The 23,669-nt window shown below is 29.1% G+C and overlaps 1 protein-coding gene across 1 annotated transcript in view; it reads left to right on the top strand.

The window, feature by feature from the left end:
* LOC107456703 (ATP-dependent translocase ABCB1) overlaps window positions 1-23,669 on the top strand; it is a 41,209-nt gene that overhangs the window by 6,527 nt on the left and 11,013 nt on the right. Inside the window, exons 8-21 of the mRNA XM_043043988.2 lie at window positions 1,929-2,045; window positions 3,028-3,082; window positions 4,917-5,030; window positions 6,303-6,413; window positions 8,518-8,643; window positions 8,922-9,125; window positions 11,006-11,176; window positions 13,607-13,808; window positions 16,150-16,265; window positions 17,334-17,477; window positions 17,556-17,657; window positions 19,648-19,809; window positions 19,906-20,109; window positions 23,068-23,168. Coding sequence (XP_042899922.2) covers window positions 1,929-2,045; window positions 3,028-3,082; window positions 4,917-5,030; window positions 6,303-6,413; window positions 8,518-8,643; window positions 8,922-9,125; window positions 11,006-11,176; window positions 13,607-13,808; window positions 16,150-16,265; window positions 17,334-17,477; window positions 17,556-17,657; window positions 19,648-19,809; window positions 19,906-20,109; window positions 23,068-23,168 — 1,929 coding nt within the window. The remainder of the gene's footprint in view (window positions 1-1,928; window positions 2,046-3,027; window positions 3,083-4,916; window positions 5,031-6,302; window positions 6,414-8,517; window positions 8,644-8,921; window positions 9,126-11,005; window positions 11,177-13,606; window positions 13,809-16,149; window positions 16,266-17,333; window positions 17,478-17,555; window positions 17,658-19,647; window positions 19,810-19,905; window positions 20,110-23,067; window positions 23,169-23,669) is intronic.

Raw genomic sequence — 23,669 nt, 5'->3', positions numbered from 1 at the left:
CTGCCATCTATGAAGTAAACAGAAAACTAATTTATAAATTAAAATTCTGCTTAACGGAAATAAAGCTTCTACGTCATTTTGCGAATTTGCTTGGAGCAAAACATATTATCACTCATCAAGTTTCAAAATTGTAGTTTAATAAAGAAGGTATAAAAATTTATATTGAGAGCATAATTTAAGCCAAAACTTTAAAAAATACCATACGGGGTAAAACAAAAAGGAATAAAGAAGATTTTTTATTCTCTAATAAAAAAAAGAAGAAAAAAAATAACTAGCCCTTTTATTCACATATACTACGACAGTGCACCCAGGGATTCAAACCTGCATTCTCGGGATTAGGAGTTAGGCTGATTCATGAAATACCACGGGTTACGTGGTGATTTGGCTGTTTTACGGGAATCAAGCTTCTGAGTCATTTCCGAGGATTTGCATAGGGCGCATCCCGTTAAGCCCCATTATTTGGCCCGTAATTCGTTTATAAATTTAGGGCTTGGTGCGGTAGTTTAATACTTTGCAACAACATGTATGACTATGTTTCAAAATTATAGGCTAATATCAAGAGAATATTAGGTCCATTATCTACAATTAAACATGAGCTATATCCTGCTATTATAAAGGGAACATTGGCAGTACAATTAAGCCCCTTGTGCTCCAACTAATTCTTCTGTAAATCAGCGGCTTGGCCTCATGCTTAGGTATGTTGCAATAATAAATGTCGCCAAGTTTGATGATATTAGGGGGACCGGAAAGTAATTCGTTTCGGAGAATTAAATATTCGTTAGTCTTAAAAAGCAATTCATTTTTTTTTTCCGATTCATTTTGAATCCGGCATTGAAAGGTTGTTGCTAGCAAGAATGAGTACATTATTAATTAAAAATGAACTCTTGATAGCAAATATCAAATTCACCGAAAAGACATTACTTTCCGGTCCCCTTGATAATTGGTTAATATTAAAGTAAAATGTAAATGTAAATGCAAATGCTTCATGCAAATGCAAGGGACAAAAAAAAAGATGGACATTACAATTCGGCCCTTTTTTTACCCAAACTAATTTGCTTAGAATTTTACACTTTACTCTCGTTCTCAAGTATTTTAAAATAATAAATGTGGCAAAGTTTGAATAATATAGACGAATATAAAAGCGAAATATAAGCCTTTATGTATACCCAGAAATCACAAAGAAATCTTCCGAGACTTTCGAAGTCTGACAACGCATCGGTTTTATAACGTGAACTTAACTATTTTCCAAGAAAAAAAAACGCGTGGCCCTTATAAAAAAGAAATACAGAACGTGACTTTAAAACCTTTTGTACTGAACTATTCCCTTTCAACATCGCAGGTATTTACATCATATATCACAGCTGATTCTTAGGAAATAGATTATGAGTGTTCCAAAGGAAAAGATAGTACAGATACAACTCGAATAATCAATCACTCAATGTCAGAAAATTTCTCAAAAAAGTCACCCTTTTTTCATTGGTGATTCATGGAAAGAAAGTTAGCTGTTGAAGAATATAGTATACACTAAATTTATAAATTTTAAAAAAATTATCTCAAAAATCTTTTTTTCAGACATTTGGAAAAAAAAAGAAAAAACTCCAGAAAAAAACTAATGTATTCTTTATTATAAATTTACGTTTTTCTGTTCGTTAAAAACACTTGTACTTTGTCCCTAAAAATGTAAAGCAAAAACAACAAAAGTATACTAACTCTAAAAAGTAGCAAGGTATAAGTAAAAGCATTACTAGGTATGATAATGGGTATTTAATACTTATTGTTTTACACAAATTATACTTATTTATGAAATCCATTTCTTTGAAGTAAACAGAAATGTAAAACCGTTATTAAAATAATCGCTGTTTAGGTTGGTTGTAGTGCATGGAAAATTATTTTCATCAGTGTATAAAGTGCGGATTTTTTTTTTGTAGATACCATGATGCTTTACTGGATGGTATGAATATTGCATTGAAAAAGTATAAATACGTAGGATCCGCATTTGGATTTACATTTTTAGTTTTATATGGATCCTACGCTCTCGCATTTTGGTGAGTCGCATTTTACTATTTCTACTTCATTATTTGTATTTTTACTATCTTGTTATAAAAGTAATCATTAAAAGAAATAATTTATTTTTTTAAACGCTCATAAAAAACTTTTATGGTAAAAATATAGTTAAGGGAAATATACGTTTTTAGGACTGATAAAAAAAGAAAATTTTGTAGATAATATAAGAGTACCATGTTTCAATTATCATAACATTTCACGTTGACCTGACTGGTATACTGGACGTGTAAACATGTTAAATATGTTAAAAATGTTTGTGATTTCGTATTCCATACAAATCAACAACCGAAAATAATGTTAAAAAAATTTTTACTTTTTAACTTTTTATCCCTCTTATAAATTAAGCTTGATATATATCTGATATTCTAAGTATTTGGTTCTTGTAATGGATGTCTCAGTTGTATCAGTATTAACCTATAACTGACACCAAAAGAAATTGGTACTTAATTAATAGGTATTATTGGTAGAAATTGGTACTTACCCATCTCTAATAGAGACAGTTAATCGCTATATATATATATATATATATATATATTATAAAGAATTATTGCATAGCTTAAAGTTATTATTTTTAAATATTTTTTTCGAATGCCCTGTATTTCTAATCACATTTATGAAGGTGTCAAAATCAGAGTGTAAAATATTAAACCAATACTTAAATTTATCTAATTAAAACTCATAAAAATAATTCCTAATTCGCTTGTTAAACGGTAATTCATTTGCTGCTCTCAAATTATCTTTCTTTGCCTCCTCATTTTCCACATTTTAATTACTTCTACTAATGTAAGAGAAATCCCTTTTAGTAATAAAACATTTTAATTTTTGCTTATTCAACTTATGAGATGAAACATTCTAAAATTTCATAATTATTGAAGTATTTGAAATTCCAGAAATATCTTGAAAACTTTTTAGATTCTAGAGAAAAATGTTTAACATTCTTTTTATTTGACTGTAAATTCATAGGTATGGTGCCAAGTTGGTTCTTGACAATAGCATGACAGCAGGAGATGTTTTCTCTGTGAGTATAATTTTTAAAAAAAGCATTCACAATTAAAGCTTCTTTAATTTTGAAAATGAGCAGTAATTTCATTAACTTCGCTAAACGTGAGATATCCGAAGGCTATAAGCCAAAAATATCGGAATTCTGTTTCCGTTTATTTCTATTTTGATTCTGTTTTTGTTAAATAAATTTTTATGTCTTGTCAAGAAAAAAATGAAAAAAATTAGTCATTTATTTTAAATGTTTCTTTTAAAATACATTGATATCTGAAACTACTCGGGGGGGGAAACGACAAAACTACCGTAATTGTATGATTATGACATTTCTGGTAAAAAAAGACAAGTAAGTAAAAAAAAAAACATAATTCTGGTAGCAAAACCAAAATATACGGAATTTAAACCATTCATTTGGAAATTTTTCCATACTTATGGTAACGACTTACCCAAAATTCTGGTCTTCAAAATTATAGTTTTTATTACCCTACAATTAGAAAAATATAAACCTGAAAAATAAATTTAATAAATAAATGGTTTTTTTCCGGTGCTCTACGGTATCATGATTAAATTACCACAATTCCAAAATCATGCTACCAAAAATCATAGTAATAAAACCATATTATATTGTCAGTTTTACAAACAGTCATTAGCAAAGCACTTCGGTAAAAATTACTGTGCATTAAGTGTTCCCAGAAACAGGGTAAATTTTTCTATATTCATGAAGTTTCGACCTTACCTTTTCCTCATTGTAATTTTTCTTAATTTAATGAATGGAAACTACTCAGAACTGGAGACTACTCAGAAACTACTTAAACACTTCATGTGTAGGTTTTCTAATTATCAACTTTTTATGCTGTAATATATGCTTACTATTTTCTTTAAAGACGTATTTAAAACTAGTCGTATTTAACACAGTAATTATCTATATTAAACAAATTTTTATATTTATTATTTACAAATTATGGTCACAAAATAAAATTAATAGCCTGACTTTATTCTGCTTTTAATTATTAAAAATTTAACGGTATTCTTCTAAATTCTCATTTCCGTTTAAGATGGATTTCTTAAATTTTTTATAGTGGCACTGTTGCTTGTTTAAGAACTACTTTTTTAATAATGGGCTAATGAAAAAAGTCCTATTAATAAAGACTTTTCATTTATAGTTTGTTTGTTGACGCTGGAGGAAATTTTGCCATTTTCCAATCATAAAATTTAATATTTTTTTGTTTATTTACCTAATAAATATGAGGAAAAAATTTAAAAAAATTATTTATGAAGAATTGAAATGAACAGAAAAACGAAATATAAAGGAAAGTGCAATAAATTCTTAAAAAATATAACAAAATTGCAATTCACATAGTTTTCAACCCATCAAACCGAAAAAAGTTTTAAAAAAATAAACATTTTTCTTCATAAAGCAAATGGACTATAAACCATATAATTGTTTTAAATGAAAGCAATGAAAAGTTACATTGTTTTACAAATTGGGTGTATTACACTAATAAAAAAGTCATATATTCTTACAATCTTATATTATGTGTAGGGCGCAAATTTATATACATTAAAATACTTAATAACTAAAAGTAACATACGTTGTTATCTAAAAATAATTTGTAAAACTAAACTTTCATTTAGAAAATTCAGATTCCATTTACTTTTTTTTTCTTTTCATTCAAAGCTCTGTTCTGGTAAGCCATATGTGATGAAAATTTTAATTTTAAGCGTTTCAGACATCAATTCTTTATTCAACATACGTTTTATTATTTTTTTGATAAAAATTACTATTCTTAATAAGAATAACATATTTCGTATGTAAAATTTGACATCGGTTGTTGTTAATAAAATTATATTTTTAGGTTTTCTTTGCTGTTATGATAGGATCTTTTTCTCTTGGAAATGCCATGCCACATTTAACTAGTGTTGCAACTGCAAAAGGCTCGGGTGAAAAAATATTTGATATCATTGAAACAGTGTGTTGCTTTATTTTATTAGAACTTTATAATTGAATTAAACTAACAGCTTGTACCATAAGATTAATATAATACTACGTCTATCTTAATTGAAGTCAGAAAATATTTGTTAACTATAAGATTAAATATAAGATAACTATGTTAACAAAAAATAAATACATTTATTAAAAGCTGAATTTGAATATTTTCTATATTGCCTATTTCTTAACGTAAACTAACGTTTTAATTCTAACAAATATACCTTGTATATAATTAATATATATATCAATAATATTTGGTCTACCGGAAAATTCTGACTGCGAAAGTACAAGCTTCATTTTACAACAATGCAAACTGGTCTTTATTAATAGAAAGTGGTAGAAACCTTATAACTTAATTTTATTTCTTATATTTTATAACCGTCGTTAAACAACCGACCCAATTTAGGGTTTGCGACTACAATTGTTCAACTCTGTAACTTTGTATTTTTGAACCCAATCCATAAGACAAGGGAACTTCTGGATCAAGTATTGGGAGAAATTTGCTTTCGTTAAGAACTTTTTGATGGAACTAATCCTCAATAGCGTTACATGGAGAGGAAAACCACGAAAATCTCTCTCCGTTAGCATGACGGCAAGGGCACTCTATCTCATGATCCGTCTACCACTGAGGATATTTTACATCAACACTGTGGTCGGTGCAAGCCTGGTGTGGGATTCGGATCGACCAGCCATCACTGGGATTCGAACCCGGTTCACTTCATTGGAAGGCGAACGCTCTATCCCCTGAGCCATCCCAGCTCTTTCTAACTCAATTGTAATGTTCTAGATCAAGGAGACAACATATATAGCACAAGAAGAGCAATGCATGCATGCATTCAAACTAGTGACAGATCCATCGACACATCTGACATACACATGAGTAAATCCTTACAACTTTGTTATGAAGGCACCTGTTGCATCATTGCATAATAGGGTGTATACTTTCTTGTAGAGAATTTCCCGGTGAACCCAATAAAAGATTTTTATTTCATCATTTTTCTATTTTTGTCCAGATTATTTATTTTCTAAAGTATAATTCCATTTCCTTACAGCTTTATATCATGCATTTAAATTTTTTTCTAAATGTCATCAATTATAGTTTAAAAATATTTCAAGCAATCAATTTCACTTAATTGTTACGTTGTCAATATCATGACATCTTCTACTATATATTTCACTCTTATTCATTAATGTAAAAAATCAATTTTAAAATTTATTTTTTCTTTAATTGCTTAATCAAAATATTTTATAGGTACCCAAAATTGACCCATATTCAAAAGAAGGAATAAAGCCAGATGCTTATACAGCAGACATAGAATTTCATGACGTGCATTTTAACTATCCGACAAGGAAAGGAGTTAAAGTAAGTATGTATAATTTACAAGCACTCGCCATCTTGGATTTTAGGTTAAGTTTTTGATCTTCGTTTTCTAAGTGTTTATTGCTCTTAACAAACTTTTAATGATAGAGTATCATGTAGCATCATAATAATGTATAATAGGCTGCATTAATAGAAATATATTGTGGAAATATAAGAATAGAATAGAATAGATATATATTAATATAAATAAGTTGAATTATGTATATAAATAGAAAAAGGTGAGAATATGGGCTAAGTTTCATTAGATTATAAAAATGATAATAATGAATAAAATAAATTATGATCCTAATTTATCACTTGATAAATTTTTAAATATGCTACATTTTTCTTCACAAAAAACTTAAACAGCAAAATTGTCAGCAAATTATTTATTGAAAATTTTTAAGAAGTAATTGTTTAGTTCAAAATTTGGTGCATTCTAATCATACACAACACTAATATAAGGAAGGACAATTTGCAATACAAAATTCATTTGAAACTTAATTCATATGAAAGAATAAATGTCAATTTGTTTTAAAATGCCCATATATGTTAAGAAATATTTATTGAACATTTTCTAAAAAAGCTTGTTTTGTCTAATCCAAGGATAAATCATGCCCAAGAAAGGACACTTTGCAATTTTTTTAAAATTCCTAATATGTAGAATTCTATTGAAACTTCTTTCATTATGAAAAGTAAGCGTCAAGTTGCTTTTAAATGCCTTTATAAGTCAAACAATATCGATTGAAAAGTTCTGAGACGAACATGTTTTGTCCAAAATATGGTACTTTCAGGGCATACATATTGAATGATATTAGAACACTTAATTTTTAGGAATCTCAAATTCATTTGAAATTTGTTTCGTATTAAAAAATGTATGTCAGTTTGTTTTGAAATACCTACTCGTGTCAAGAAATAATTAAAGAAAAGTTTTAAGATGAAACTTTTTAATCCAAAATATACTAAGTTTAGAGCATATATATCGGTAACATAAGGGAGAAACTTTTTATGCATTTTATATATATATATAATTTTTTGCAATGTTGAAATCATTTGAATTTTAACTACTATTAAACATTTAGCTTCAATGCGTTTGAAATACTCGGATGTATCCCGAACTTATAATTAAAAAGTAAAAAAGAAAAAAGAAATTTTTATACCAAAACAGGCTAGATTCAGAGTATACAAGTCGCAAATATGAGGGGGGGGTCTCCGTATGAATTCTTTAATTATTTGTAATTATTATTTGTAATGTGAAATTTATTCCAAACATATGCCACATTAAAGTTATGTGTCAATTATTTGAACATATCCAAATTCTTTTTTGATTTTTAAGAACTTTAACATTATTAGGTAATTAAAATTATTAGTAGGTATTTTTTGCGCAAAACTTGTTAGGTTAAATCATTCATATCGGTAATATAAGGGAGGACACTTCGCACTCATTCTTACAATGTTTTGCATTTGTATATTACTTTATTATTTATTTTATTGTAATTTTATTACTATTATTTTTATTTTTTTGTATTACATTCTTGGATTTCAGTTTGCATTTTTCACGAAATATAAATTTATTAATAAAAATATTGTTAAAAATGTTCTCTTAATTTAATTTAAACAAACGAAAACCGATTTGAATAATGCTAATGGTGACAAATATAAATTTTTGGGGGAAATTAAATATCAATAATTAAAAGCATATTTAGCTTTTCCTTTTCCTTCCACAGCCTTCTAATTATTATATTGGAAAAAGCATTAAATATTTTCATATGACTACTGGGAAAAAGGAATGAAAATAGAAATATGTGGTAAAACTTCTCATTTACTTGCAATTTAAAGTGTTTCAGATTAAAAAAAATATGCTTGTGCAATTATTGTGACATTTAAACCCCTGGAAATTGATTTTAAACTCATTCTGCTGTTCTGAAAAGCTCGAGTGAGGCAAAAAATAAGTAGTTTGCTATTTTTAAAAAATTATAAAATAAATGAAAAAAGTTCACTATATTTCATATGTAAACATCAATTTATTTCGAAAAATATCTTAATCCTTAAAAATCTCTTAAAAATTACATTTTGACTAAATAACAAGCATTCAAATGTTCTGCAGGTGTTAAAAAACTTTAGCCTTACAGTAAAGGAAGGTCAAACTATTGCTTTATGTGGAGCAAGTGGAAGTGGAAAGTCAACAATTGTGAATTTGATATTACGATTTTATGATCCGAATCACGGAATGGTATGTATTTTCTATTAACTTAAACGAAATACATTTTTAAAAGCTTCTAGTATTATAATTTCTATTTATAAATTTCTAAGAAATATTATTTTTATTGTTTGTAGTAGTTTATATTAATTAATTGTGTTCTTAGGCTTAGAAAGCAATGCGTTTGAGTTAAATATTAACATGCATGTGTTCTCATTTATTAATTTAAGCATGCACATTTCATTTTTATATCATTACCTTCTCTGAAATGATTTTTCGATGTTGTATTAGTTTACATTTATTTTATATAGATAACTTTGGGTAATTATGATCTCCAATCCTTAAATGTTCATTGGTTACGGTCAAAAATTGGATTAGTTAGTCAAGAACCTATACTTTTTGACGGATCCATTTTTGAAAATATTGAATATGGTCACCAGGGTGTTTCTTTTTCTGAAGTCGTTGCTGCTGCAAAGATGGCTAATGCTCACGATTTCATTATTCAACTTCCAAAAGTAAGTGTAATTTTTTTGTTAATCTATTTTTGCTTTGCTGCCCTTGAAAGTTGCAGTTGAGATAATTTTTTTTTCCAATACTACTAAAAATGAATAATAGTTTTTGCATGTTCTGCTTTTCAGCATCTAAACTTTCCATCTAAACCTTCAACATCGTGTTCTTTTCAAAAATTATTTTTTATAGAATGGTTAAAAATGCGCGAATTTACAATTTGTTTCCCAATTATCTTTAGGCAGTTCAAAATTTTTATTAATTTGTGAAACAGACATTGTAAGACTACAGAAAACAGCTTGTTTCATAATAAGCAATTTGTCATAATTAACTCTCTAGAGTTGCGAGGATTCAGGGAATTGCCTCCTAAGGAGATAACCCAGGTTCGAATCCCAGCATTGACTGCTCAATACGAATTCTGCTCTCGGCTCGCACTGACCACAGTGCTGACGTAAAATATCCTCAGTATATCATCCTCAGTTATTATCACCAGTCATTATCCTCTATATATAATGATCAGTATTATCTTCTGTATAAATCCTCGGCGGATCATGAGTTAGAGTCCCCTTGCCATCAGGCTAACCCTGGGAGATTTTCGTGGTTTTCCTCTCCATGTAACGCAAATGCGGGTTAGTTCCACCAAAAAGTTCACCGCGAAAGCAAATTTCTCCCAATACTTGATCCAGGAGCTCCCTTCTCCTCTGGATTAGGTTCAAAATTACAAGGTTACGAAGTTTAACATTGGTTGTTGTAAACACAAAATTGGGTCAGCTGTTCTGTTCAACGACGATTAAAAAAATAAAGTAGACTCAGTGAACGAGTTAATAAAAATAAAATTAATTTTGCGTACGAAGCTAAATTTCCGTTTTGGCACTTTGTTCAATTGAATAAGCACTTTTTCTATTTACAGTTTTGTAGTTTTATTACTATTTTAAGTTCAAAGCATTTAGGGATTTTAATTCACAGATAATGCAAGATTAAATTTAAAATCCCGCAGCAATTAGGTCTGCAGCATTAAATGGGATTTTTTCAGAAATACTGGCTCACTTTTTACTAAAAAATTTAATTTTTTATTGGCATTTTCCAGGCAACGTAAAATACAAGTACAAACATTGAAATGCAATAAACGAAGCCTTTCAAAATTTATTGTAAGTTTAAATACTATTGTTTCTTCATTCATAATTGTATGAGTGATCTTTTTCTGCAAATAAAAGACATAAATGAATGATTTGATTTTTTCCCATTTTATGTGGAGAATACTTAGAGAATTTTTTTCTTCTGCTGTTATCGTTCTACCTAATTATGTTAATAATACTATAACATAATGAGAAATATGTTTTGGATGTTCTTTATTTTTTAAGTATTCAATAATTACTTCAGTGGAGTAATAAACAACATTCACTGTTTTATATTCATATTTTAAGAAATATTTAAGACCGGGATAGCCTGGTTGGCAAACGCTGAACTCCCATTTGTGAGAACGGGGATTCGAATCCAGTAGGTCGAAGACTCCCCGTGTAGGAAATGGTGACTGGTGTACGATAAATCTATCGAGTCACAAGGTCCTCCATGATCCCATAAACAATCAATACTATTGGGGGTACTGAATTGGAGATTGATCGTTCTCTGATCCAGGTAAAAATTACTATCTGTGGATGAATAAATGGATGCACTAATGGATTCATCCTATGAACTGGTGTGGCGTGTGAGCGTGGCGGAAGTCGAATTCTCAGTCATAGATGGCGCCACTAGATAAAAAGAACAATCGCTCCCCTCTGCCTTAGAGGATGACGACGACAACAACAAGAAATATTTAAGAATGATTTATAATTGTAGTGATCGATAAGTTTTTGACTTTCTAATTTTTTCATGTCAATTTATTTTTAAGGGCTATGACACTTATGTTGGTGAAAGAGGTGCTCAGCTATCAGGTGGACAAAAACAACGAATAGCAATTGCTCGTGCGTTAGTCCGCGATCCAAGAATACTTCTTTTAGATGAAGCTACTTCAGCGTTGGATGCAGAAAGTGAAGCAATCGTTCAACAAGCTCTAGATAAAGTAACAAAAGACTGCACATTCTTCTATTGCAAATATTTTTATAGTATACACTATCTGGCCATTAATGACCGGACACCCCTCATTTCGGATACATGAGGTGCTAGTATCAAGTCAGTAGGGCGTAGGGCCGCCACGCGCCTAAATCACAGCTTTAACCCTTCTAGGAAGGCTATCCACTAGGTGTTGGTACACGGCGGCAGGTATTGCCCGCCATTCCTCCTGTAACATGGCGAAGAGTTGAGTGGTGGTTTTGGGGCGTTGTGGTCTGGCCCTCAACCGGCGCTCCAACTCATCCCAGAGATGCTCAATTGGATTGATGTCGGGACTTTGGGATGGCCAGTCAAGCTCTTGCACCCCCATTTCATCAAACCAGTCCGTGATGGCATGTGCTTTATGAATGGCAGCGTTATCGTGTTGAAACACAAACGGGCCATTACCGAACTGTTGCCACAGGGTGGGAAGCGCCGAATTGTCCAGGATGTCTCTATACCCTTCTGCGTTCAGGGTTCCACGCACTAACACCAAGGGTCCAAGGCCAAACCATGAGAAACAGGACCACACCATAATTCCTCCACCGCCGAACTTCACAGTGGGGACAATGCACTCCGGTAGGTACCGTTCTCCGGGCATTCGCCAGGTCCACACCCGTCCATCAGAGTGCCACAACATGTAGCGTGACTCATCACTCCACATAACGCTTTTCCATTGCTCTACTGTCCACTGGCGACGTGCTCTGCACCACTGAAATCGGTGGCGGGCGTTTGATGGAGAGATGTTTGGCTTATGTGCTGCTGCTCGTCCATGGAATCCTTGTGCAATCAGCTCCCGACGAATGGTACGTGCACTGGCAACACTGCCAGATGCAGCCCGGAAGTTGGTAGCGACAGTGTCCAACGACATTTGTCGGTTTGCCTTCACTACACGTCGAAGAGATCGTCGATCCCTGTCGGACATTATTTTGGGCTTGCCGGGTCGGGACTGCGGTTTTTCACTCCCTCTCGTTCCCATTTCAACACGACGTCACCAACTGTTGACTGTGGTACCTGAAACTTGTCGGAGATGGCACGTATGGAATGACCAAATCGGTGGGCGCCTATGATCATGCCCCTTTCCGCCTCATTCAGCTCTCGTCGTCCACTCATTTTCACTGTTAACGCTCGTATGGCCGTCGCCTGCTTGAGAGTGGTCTTTCCCCCACCACAGGTTCCGTATTTATTCCACCAGGACGAGTCCACCTGCCGTTCAAGGGGTGTCCGGTCATTAATGGCTAGATAGTGTATACACAACTAGCTTTAGAATAAACACATTTTAAAGTTTTTAATTAAAGTAATGAAAAGTAATGTAGTTTTAAATTTGTAGATAAAATTTATAGATTTTCTCTGCATTTAAAATGGCTTAAAGAAAAACGGAATTTTTTTTTTTGATCAGAAAATTTTAGTGAAATAATATAAGATATATACTGAAAGAAACATAAAATGGTTGCTATAAAAGTTCAATCTCCAGTTTTTTTTAATTGAAACAATTGCTGCTAGATTTTAAACTGAATGCATTCATTTTCGGCAGTTTAAAGAAAATAAATTCCGTGAATGCTTTCTTAATAAGTAAAATATTCTTATCAATTTTTCTACTAAAACATCAACATGCCAAAAAGTAATGTTTTTTTATATTTTTCGTTAGTAGAACACAATTTTATTTCTCCTTCCCCTTCTTTGTTTTTATTTCCGATTAGATGAGCAAAACAAAGCCTTATATTATTGCTCATACTTTCTATGCAGTTAAAGCTAAATATTTATTCTTAGAAACTAAATAAAATAATATTTTGATGCCAAAATAAAGGACCTGTATATTATTAATACACTAAAAGTATTTTTCGCTAAAACTGTGTTTTGATATTAATGTAAAAATTACGGAAAATATATAATTTTGGATTTTGTTGCTTTAACCAAATCTTTTTAATTCTTTGTTTCAATTACATTATTATAACATTATTATTATTATTATCATTATTCTTCTTATTATTATTATAACTAAGATTACTCATTGTTGCACATTTTTCTTTTGGTTTTGGTTATTTTAATTGCCTACCAATAAAATACTAGCACGGACTTTTAAGTTAGTTAAATGCAAAATTCACTAGTAATAAAAATAGTTTTGTTGAATGTATTGAATGCAGATTAGTACTTCGACTTAAAAAAGTTATTTTCAATTGAATTTTTTTTTTAAATGTGAGTTTTCTATTAAAAATAATATTTACTACAATAATAGATAAACTCAAATAACTCCTCTTTGGGAAATTTATTTTTACTGATTTCTATAGTTCATAGCACGCTATTTAATTTTTATTCAGAAATGAAATTCAAAACTAGTAATTTGCTTAAAAATTCATTTTTATTTTTAAAATAAATATCATAAACTTTTGCTCACTGATAGGCCCAGCAAGGAAGAACAACAGTTGTTATTGCTCACAGGTTGTCAACAATAAAAAATGCTGATGTTATTTGTGCTATGGAAAATGGTGAAATAAAAGAGCAAGGAACACACGAAGAATTAATGGAAAAACATGGTATATACTATCAGTTAGTCATTAATCAAGTATTTGCTGACGAAGGCGAGATTCATTCTTCGGAGCAAGGTACATTTCGCTTTTTTTTTTTTTTTTAATTTTTTAATTTCTTTTTGTCGAACTTTCAATTTCTAATTCTTCAATTGTAGGATTAGGTAAATATTTGAAAGCATTTACACAATTTCTAGCAAAATAATCGAAAATTTCGTGTTGAACAAACTGGCAGTAATTACACAGGCATTCATTTTTTTTTTATTTTTCTGTTTTGTACCAAAATATCATTTGTATTTTGTATCATTTTAAACCAATTTGAAATATAAGTTTTACGTTGATTTCAAATATCCAAAAAGGATTTTCTTCCATCAAATACACTTTTGATGATTCTCCATAGCTAGATAACTAAATTTGCTAAAAATTTAATTCTATGATAGAAATTAAATTTGTCTAGTCCTAGCTCTGTTTGCGCAGTTTAAAACGTCGCTAACACGACTAGAATAAAGCTGAGGGTTTGCTCAAGCACTGTCATTTTACCTGGATCAAAATCACATGATTTTTATGGCATGGCAGTTTATGGCATGGCAGCCTTGAAAAACATTGCTTGACCTTGAGTCTATGTGCTCCTTTCAAATATCAAAATGATCAATCTAAATTTAAATCTGTAGCTTCCTTTAAAACCTATTATAAAGCCAATTATAAAGTATAAAATATAAATCTGTAGACAATTATATACCTATTATAAAGCCAATAGCAATCTTTCAAAAAAGAATTTATAAAAAAAAAAATTCTTTATTTGAAAATAACATACGAAAAATATGAATTCCAGGCAACAAACATTATTTGCTTCGGGACTTAGAAAATCGCACATCGCTGAAAATTCCACGACTTTGCCGCGCTGAATTTAGACAAAAGAATTGACCAAGTAAAATTTTTTCTGTACAGCCTGTTGTTAAAATCTTTACGACATTCCTTTGGGAAAAATCGCGCAAATTTTATGCAAAAAGGGTTTAAAAAATGAACTAGGCATTGAGAGACAATTATAAAAAATACGCTATCTACACTAAGGGAAAAAAGTATGATCAAAACTACCAGAATATGATAAACTTTATAGTGTTTTTGGCTCAATAGTAACACAAAAAAACTCGGTAAAATTTACCGAAACGCTTTTGGAATAATTTTGGTAAAATTAAGAATAAAATGATATTTTATATTATGCGATAAAATATGGTAAATTTGGTAATATTATCGTTATATCTTAGAGCATGTTATAAAAACTATTTGGTGAAATTTACTTTTCAGTTTTATATTTTTTACTAAACGGGCGGTTATAAGAACTGTAATTTTGAAAACCAAAATTTCTGGTAAACCGTTACCATATGAACTGAAAAATTATCAAATGAATGATTTTAATTCTGGATATTTTGGTTTTATTAACCAGAATTGTCTATATATTTTTTTGCCAGAAATGTCATTACCATACGGTACGGTAGTTTTAAACTAATATTTTTCTCCGTGTATGGATGAAACATATTATATACGTTACGAAAATGTTTGTTGATCGAAGAAGTTGATGATTTACCATTAATTGGAGAAGATGCTGATTGATGCATTTTCAGTTCTCCATATATTATGCCAGAGTGATGTAGATAATAAACAATAGGAACTGCTTTAGTTTGATAATAATAAAAATATTTTATTTCTGAAATATGGAATCATATAGAGCTCTAAAGTAAAAAAATGATTCACTTTTGTGTACATATAAATTAATAAATTTAGAAACTTGCCCGGAGGGTGTGGCTACCGGGCTGTTCCTCACAGGTCAACTCCGTCCACCAAGAAATCAAAAATGCAAGTGTAAGACATATGTTAGCACAGTTTTCGCCAAGGAAAGCTAAGGAATCCATGTATTGGCAATTAGTCGATTTTAATCTATCGCCAAAGCTCTTTTTCTTAGCCTTACGCATTCAATTGTGTTGGCGGAAAAAAAGCGTGAGAAATAATATTAATGAAATTTTAGCGAATTTTATTAAATGAAAACATTAACAACCATTTAACGGTTTTCGAATTCTAATGCTAATGTGTTAGGCAGATATAGAGGAAATCTCTAAAAAAGGATTTTATACCGCACTCAATTCAAGGTTGTGGTATAAAAAGATTTCAGATTATATTAATGATTTTTATTTATTAAAAAAATATTAAATAAGATAATAATTTGGTTTTTAAATGTTAGGAAATATGTTATGCCTATTTCCGCACGGTAATTTAAAATTTCAGTTGGGCAATATAAAAATGATAAAAATATTTAATTTTTTTTAAAATCTAGAACAAGCTTTATGAGTCATCTGATACTTTATCTTAAGATTACATTTTAATTAGGGAATGCACGAAGTAAAAGTTTTCCATTGTCTTTCAGAAAGTAAAAGTGCCGCTGAATATTCGATGAGATTGGCTAAGAAACGTTCTAGTTCAGTACGGGCTATTCCAGAAAGTTTTAGATTACTTAGTCGACTTGAAAGCGAAGTTAAAGAAGTAAGAATTTCAGTTAATTTGTAACACTGTTATGATTTCGAATGATTCTTATGTCTGCTAACTTTTTCATAAACTTAATTATTGGTAAAAATATTTTATAAGAAATCCTTTATAAAATTATTATTTCGTTTAGTTAGATGTAATTAAATTAAAAAACAGAAAATTTCTATTTTTATTTTTCAATTCTTATTTTAGATGTATCTCAATATAATCAATGTAGTTGAATTTTTTAGATATTTTATAAGAAAATGGTTAGATGCCATAACACAAAATTGATAAGCTCCGTTTTCATTTGAAAATTAAGGAATTTAAACTTCGAACTAGATTATTATCATACTCCATCATGGAAAAACAATAAAACAAATATTTAAAAATATAAAGATAAAACCTTGAATGCGTGTACATAAAAACTTTTAGTCTGCAATTCGTAATTAAAGTCAAATTAAGTGATTGAACAAACATAAAATATTTTATAAATATATTTATTCCTAATAAAATTTTATAACTATTAGTTTCCTTTTTATTTATTTATTTTCATATCTGTTATGCTTACTTCAGAAAAATTTCATGCAGATATTATAAGTACCGAATATCTATAAGTAAATATCGTCAAAAAGTATTTTAACGAGTCTTGCTTTAAACGTATTACAGAATTATAATATTACTATATTCTGTTTTAATATACCGTAATTGATGTTATAAAACTTTCCAAAATATAGAATAAAACGTATAATAAACACAATTTTTTAAAAACATTTTAACATAAATAAAATGTTTAGAATAAGATCAAATGTTTTTTTATGAGAAAAATTTTACACAACAGATTGCATATTGTATTGTAACACACTGTATTTTTTGAACGATACAATTGAGATTAAAAAATTTTCCAGTAAGATTAGTAACTGGAATAGATTAGAAAGAGTAAATCTTAATTGAAGTAGGACAAAATATAGGATAAATTGTAGCCCGAATGCTTCAATATGACGTGAAATAAATAATCTAATTTTAAATAGTTCCGTAATAATATTAAAAAAAATGTTGCGTTAAGTTAAACTACAAATTTTGCAGGAAAATATTGAAATTCCTACAGGATGGGAAATTCTCAGAAAAAGCAAACAAGAGTGGATGGAAATAGTGTTTGGTTTATTCGCAGCAGTGATAACTGGTATTGTAATGCCGGCCTATGCAATATTCTATAGTGAAATTTTCAATGTAAGTAAATTAAGCCTTATAGTTTAAAAGCAACTTTTTGCAATTTATTTTTATTCAATAAAAATATTCATCTTATAGACTTTTACTATGACTGGAGAAGCTTTAAGACAATCAGCATTCTTTTGGTCCATGATGTTTTTAGTGCTTGCTATAGTAGCATGCTTAGGTTATACATTTAGGGTAAGCCACTGTCACTATATTTTATTTTAATTCTATTCAACTATTTTATAAATGTTTAATTAATGGATTTTTTGCGTGACATTTTTATTTCTAGGAAAAGAGAATTTGAGTTCAAGAAGAAAGTTAAAGAATAATATAATGAATGAATAATATATTAAACAAATAATATAATAAATAAATAGCATAATAAATAAATAATATGATAAACAAATAATATAATAAATAATGTAGTAAATAGCTATGATGGTGTTGATCGCCAATACTAATATTATACTGACAGTTGAAGAATCATCATTTGCTTTTGGCCGTTACCTAAACATCTTTATTTGGATGTAATAAAATGATAATTGTCTAAAAAAATTAATAAATTCATTTAAGTAAAAGTTTGATTTATTAAGCAAATGTTAGTGTATTAAAAAACGGCCATATTTAAAATATAAAAATAACAAAGAAAAGAAATCCCTTAAAGGGATCAAGATTCATTCTCCACTGCGAGAATTTTTAATTAAAAATGATATTCAACGGTTGGGACTGGGAGGCCCAAAAGGGCACCCCCAGTCGCCACAAATTTGAAATTGAAAGTCAAGGAATTTGTTCCCAACGGACACAGGAGCATGGAGAAGAGATCCAAGGTTGGCAAATTATTGAAATATAACATAGCCAAAATAAAGCCAACCACCCATAATCAATATTAACTTTGAAACTATTTTGGCGATCGTGAATCGCCAACAAGACTGTGAAAATTAATATAACTATGTAACTGAAGCATATTTGTGGTAAGAAATTTAAAAAGAAAGAGTTATAAATAGATTTTTGTTTTCGATTAGGTGTGACAGTGAATTAATGAGTCTGCGTTATAATTGAAATATAAAGTTAGCAGTTACATTGATCGATAAGAAAAGAATAAAACATTTTATGTTCGCTTTTATAAAGATTAAATCGTTGATTTAATTTAAATATAATTCAACTAAGAATGATTAAAAAAATAAGTTTAAGTAATTAAAGATATTTTAAAAGCTAGGAAATATGTAATGCCAATTGTGGCATCACAATAGCTAAATTTAAAAGTCCCTTATTTTGTGCTTTTAAACACCTTGAAAAAAAAAATAATCAATATAATAAATATGTAATTTTGAGGGTTTCTTGTCTATTGTTTTTTAACACTTTCTTGCCTAATATTTATCTTAAGTACACAACTTCAATATGAAATTTTAAACTATCTTTTGATTTGCAGGACTTTTTAACTTGACAGCACAGCTTTTTTGTTAGCTAACTTTTTCGTCGTATTTTTGCGCTCTATTGTTTATAATTAAACTTATTAAGGAAATTAGCGACTATATATTAGAGGCATAATTAGAGGTGAATTATTGTTTTATTTATTTATATATTTTTGTTTTGCGACTTGATGGGCATTTATGAAGAACTGAAAATATAAAGAAATTTTCTTGCGTTTTAAATTTAAATAATTAAAAAGTTTTTTTTCAATTTCTAAAAATTTACTTAAACAGTTGTTGTGTAAGAGTGACAAATTTGAATCAATTAGATTGAGTTAAAAAAACATTTCATGATAATTTTTTCTCCAGAAACAAATATAAGAAAATATTCCTCCCAAAGTAAACTCAAACACAAAAAAAAAAATATAATAATAGTAATAATCTGGATCTTCAAAATACAATGTAAGAACTAAGATTCCTCAAAGCGGAAAAATGTTGAATTTTCCTCATACATAATTCTAGAACTTTTAGAAAAAAAGCTCTGCTTTTAAAATAAAAACTTCTCCAATTATTGATGGCATTACAGGGAATCTATTCAGAACTGCTTCAAGATTATCATTTTCTCTTTATATTTTTATATATTGTCTAGTAACAAATTTAATTTAAAAGAAAACAAAAAGTAAAAAAAAAGCAAAAAAATTTTTTTTTTAATTTTTTCAAAAATTTCATTTGTAACTTAAAAATGAATAATAACAACTCCACTTCTATTTATGAAGACAATAGGATTCTGTTATGCTGGGGAAAAATTAACTAAAAGATTGAGGACTAAGACGTTTATAAACATTCTCAGGCAAGATATTGGATGGTTTGATGATGCCAAACATTCTACTGGGAAAATTTCTACGAGACTTTCGACAGATGTTCCTATGGTTAAAAGTGTAAGCATTTAAAATAATTCCTTCTTAAAAACAGTACTAAAACTGAGCCTTACATCTATTTTATGTACAAAAACTCACAGAAGCAAACAATTTTAGGCTGGTGGTATTAGAATTGGATCAGTATTATCTGCAATAGTAACGTTACTATCAAGTATTGTCATAGCTTTTATATTCGGATGGAAACTAGCTCTTGCATTAATGCTTGCAGTTCCTCTTTTACTACTCTCTGGGGTGCTTCAAATGAAAACACTAAAAGGAAATCAAAAAAGAGATGCTGAACTGATGGCTGATGCTGGAAATGTAAGTGGCACATCACATATTTTTTTAAAGACTAATTTTCTCACAAAGTATAGTTTAGTTTCCTTTTGTTAAATCAATATATTTTTATATATTGATATAAAAATATATTGATATAAAAATATATTGATATGAAAATATATAATAAATCAATATATTTTTATACATCAGTATATATTTGTTTTGTTAAATCAAAATATTTTTGTTTCTTAAATTAATATATTGATCAAAAAGATCTATATATGTTGTAAGCGTAATTTTAAATTTGGTTGAAATTTAATGTTTATCTCCGTTGTTACACTAGAGAATATATGAATATATATATATANTATATATATATATATTGTTTTTTTTTCATGCATGAGATTTTAGAGATCTTAGCTACTTAGCTACTATAGCTACTTTCGTATCTCTGATTTCAAATCTGCAATTAGTTTCTCTCCCCAAGCTACGGTGTTTTTTTTTTGTTTTTTTTCTTTAAATGGCATTTTTTCTGTATATTTTGTTGTAATGTACAAAGTTAAAAACGTTATATATAACAAGGGGTCGCATAAATGTACCGATAAACTTTTAGGGGAGTTAGAGCACATCATTAGGATTTAAATTGCATATTAACCCAATCCCGGAAATATCGTCCGACTGCACTGGGGCCGCTTCCCTATTATGTACTGTTTCCTTGTGTGTGTCTAAATAGGTTATAATAGGCAAGCGTCCCTAACCACATGCGATGACATTTCAAGGCATATGATCTTATGTATTTTTAATCCTGATTATCTGCATTAACTAGCCTAGAGGTTTGTCTCAATATTTACGTGACTCCTGTTATTTATAACATTTTTAAACATGTATAATAGAAAAAAAACTCATTTAAAAAACTAAAAATCTAAAAACTACAAACTAAAAATCTCATTTAAAAAATGCAGCTTGAGGAGCAAATAAAATTTCAGATTTGGAATCCCCACACAAGAATCAAGAAAGATCAAGTATTTGAATAAATGCAACAAAAAATTTGTTCCTCAGAGTTATCCCAGATTTTTCGAAGCAAATAGCAATCAGATTAAATCATAGCTTCGTTCCAACTGTTTCCAACTCTATCACTACTTATTTTAAAGGGTGACAAAATAAATGAAGCATATTTGAATCAGTTACGTTTGACCCACAGTGAAAAAGATTTACTTATTATTCTGGAATACGACTGATTCTCACGAAATATGACAATTTACAGTCTCTTGCTCCAAGATCTAATACTATACTACGAAAAGAACTATTCTTTAAAATTTTAATAAGTAGCATTGCTGTTAGTATTTTAAAATGACATTTACTAGCATTGGCTGTTTTATCTATTTAAAAAATTTAATTGAATTTCAAAATGTTATTTTCCTGGTATGTCACAAACAATATTTCCAATAATAACTAGCTTCAAAACATTCCATAAATCTTTCAATATCTAATTTTTTTATCTCAACCGTTGTAAGCATTTCTAGAATATATGCGGAGGGTATTATTTATAAAAACTTTGTGGAAAATAATTTTTTTCTGTCAATAATTTGTTAGTCACAAGAAAAGTCTGTCATTTTCCTGGCTACTTTTATTTAGTGATTTATAACCAAAATAGATAGCGCCAGCAATCAATATCTTATGTTAAAAGAATGATTAGAATTCCATCCTATCTGAGCATATCTTATTGCAAGAATAAAGTACCAACTTTCTGGTTCAAAATCTATTTCAAAAAATGTTTCAAGGTGAGTAGGTTTTTATGTTGTCATTTTCCTGTCTACTTGAAATCATTAATAACATAAACTATTTTACTTGATTTACCTGAGTAATTTCAATAAATCCTGTTGCTTTCTGCGGAATGTAAACATCTTAGGTCGAAATGTTAAATTAAAGTAAAATTAAATGCTATATAATGGCAAATTATCATTATCCTGGCTGTAATTTTCCTGGCTTATGAATACCGGGACATTGAAACAGTTATCAGAAAATTTTTTAAACATTCGAATGTAAAGGGAAAGCAAATATTAACCTAATACCAAGTTCATGTAAGTTTGTAATATGCTTGAATGTAATCGAAGTTATTTTTTTTATTTAATGATTGATTATTATACACAATTTTGTTCTGTACATATCAGCATCAAAAACATTTTTGATTTTTTCTACAGTGGATAAAAGAATTAATTTAAGCAATTCACGGTCCATCTAATGCAAAGGCTTAAGTTGAGTTACTTACTATTAGCTTAAAATCACTGTTTTTTTTAACTTCTAAGCTAATATGTAATTTTCCTGGCATTCAAAAAATTGGTGAATTTCCATTTTATTTTTTTCTTGAGCAAATGTTTATAAACAACACTGCAATCTGAAAGATATCAATAAATGTAACTAAATAAATTTAGATTGTTTTGAAGACTTTAAATTTGACGAAATTTTTTGTTCCGAATTGTCATGTTTCCAAAGAATCACCCATATACAGAAATTCATACACATGTTTCATTGTAAAACTTTTTGTAAAAATAGATAAAAAAGTAGAATTTTCTTTCTTAGTTTAAAAAAATTAGTAAGGATTGTAATTGCGAATTCTTACCTTGCGTATCACTTCGAAATGCGTTACGTAAGTTACGTATCGCTACACTACAAGCACATAGAAACAAAATTATATAGATATGTTTGTCATTTTTAAAGCATCTTTTCATGATTCACAAAAGTAATTTTAAGTTCATTTTGCATCTATAAACTTGCTTTTATTAAGTGTCGATAAGTTATATTTCTTAAGAAAAAAATGCTGCCTTCATTTAAGCAACTTCCAGAACTAGCTTAAATCTAAGTATATTACTGAAATGACACATAATTAAATAAGTAAGCGCACATAAATTAACATTCAATTGACCATTACATTACATTGAATAACATTTAATTTACATGAATGAAATTTATTTTACATGAAATTATGTATATACTTTTCAGGTCGCATGTGAAGCCATCGAAAATATCAAAACTGTTCAAAGTTTAACTCTAGAGAAAACATTTTACGAAAGATATGTAGAGAAACTTTTGGTTCCATTCAAGTAAGTTCAGTTATTAGACGTCTTGGAATAATATTTCTCCGAACACTATAGTTAATTATCGACAGTCAATCATATAAAGTTATATTTCTTAAGAAAGAACCCCTTCTTCCCATTAGTAAATTCTAGATGGCCGTTTAAAACTGAGATGGGGGGGGGGAATATAGCAAGTCCTTTATAAGACCAAAATTATTTTCACGTTAAGTTATTACTTTTAACTGGGAACTGGCCTAAAAAAGAGTTTCTAAGAAATAAGTATTATATTCTAAAAATTAAGGAAATCTTCATATTTATTTTAATCTCTCATCTTTGCCTCTATATTTATTTTAGTTTGTCTGGTTTTATAAGTTCCTAAACTTCTAAAGTGTTCGGAAGATATTCGCCTGACAGTACACTGTCTTAAAAATTGGCTCAAACTTGAACATTATATTGCAAAAATTTATTAGAAACTTAAGGAGAAATTAGACTCAATTAAGTTTCTATTTATATTGAATCATAGAATTT

This window comes from Parasteatoda tepidariorum, chromosome X1 (genome assembly GCF_043381705.1).
Source record: "Parasteatoda tepidariorum isolate YZ-2023 chromosome X1, CAS_Ptep_4.0, whole genome shotgun sequence".
Classification (NCBI taxonomy): domain Eukaryota; kingdom Metazoa; phylum Arthropoda; class Arachnida; order Araneae; family Theridiidae; genus Parasteatoda; species Parasteatoda tepidariorum.
The sequence above is the reverse complement of the archived record's forward strand: the minus strand, read 5'-3'. Positions and strand labels throughout refer to the sequence as shown.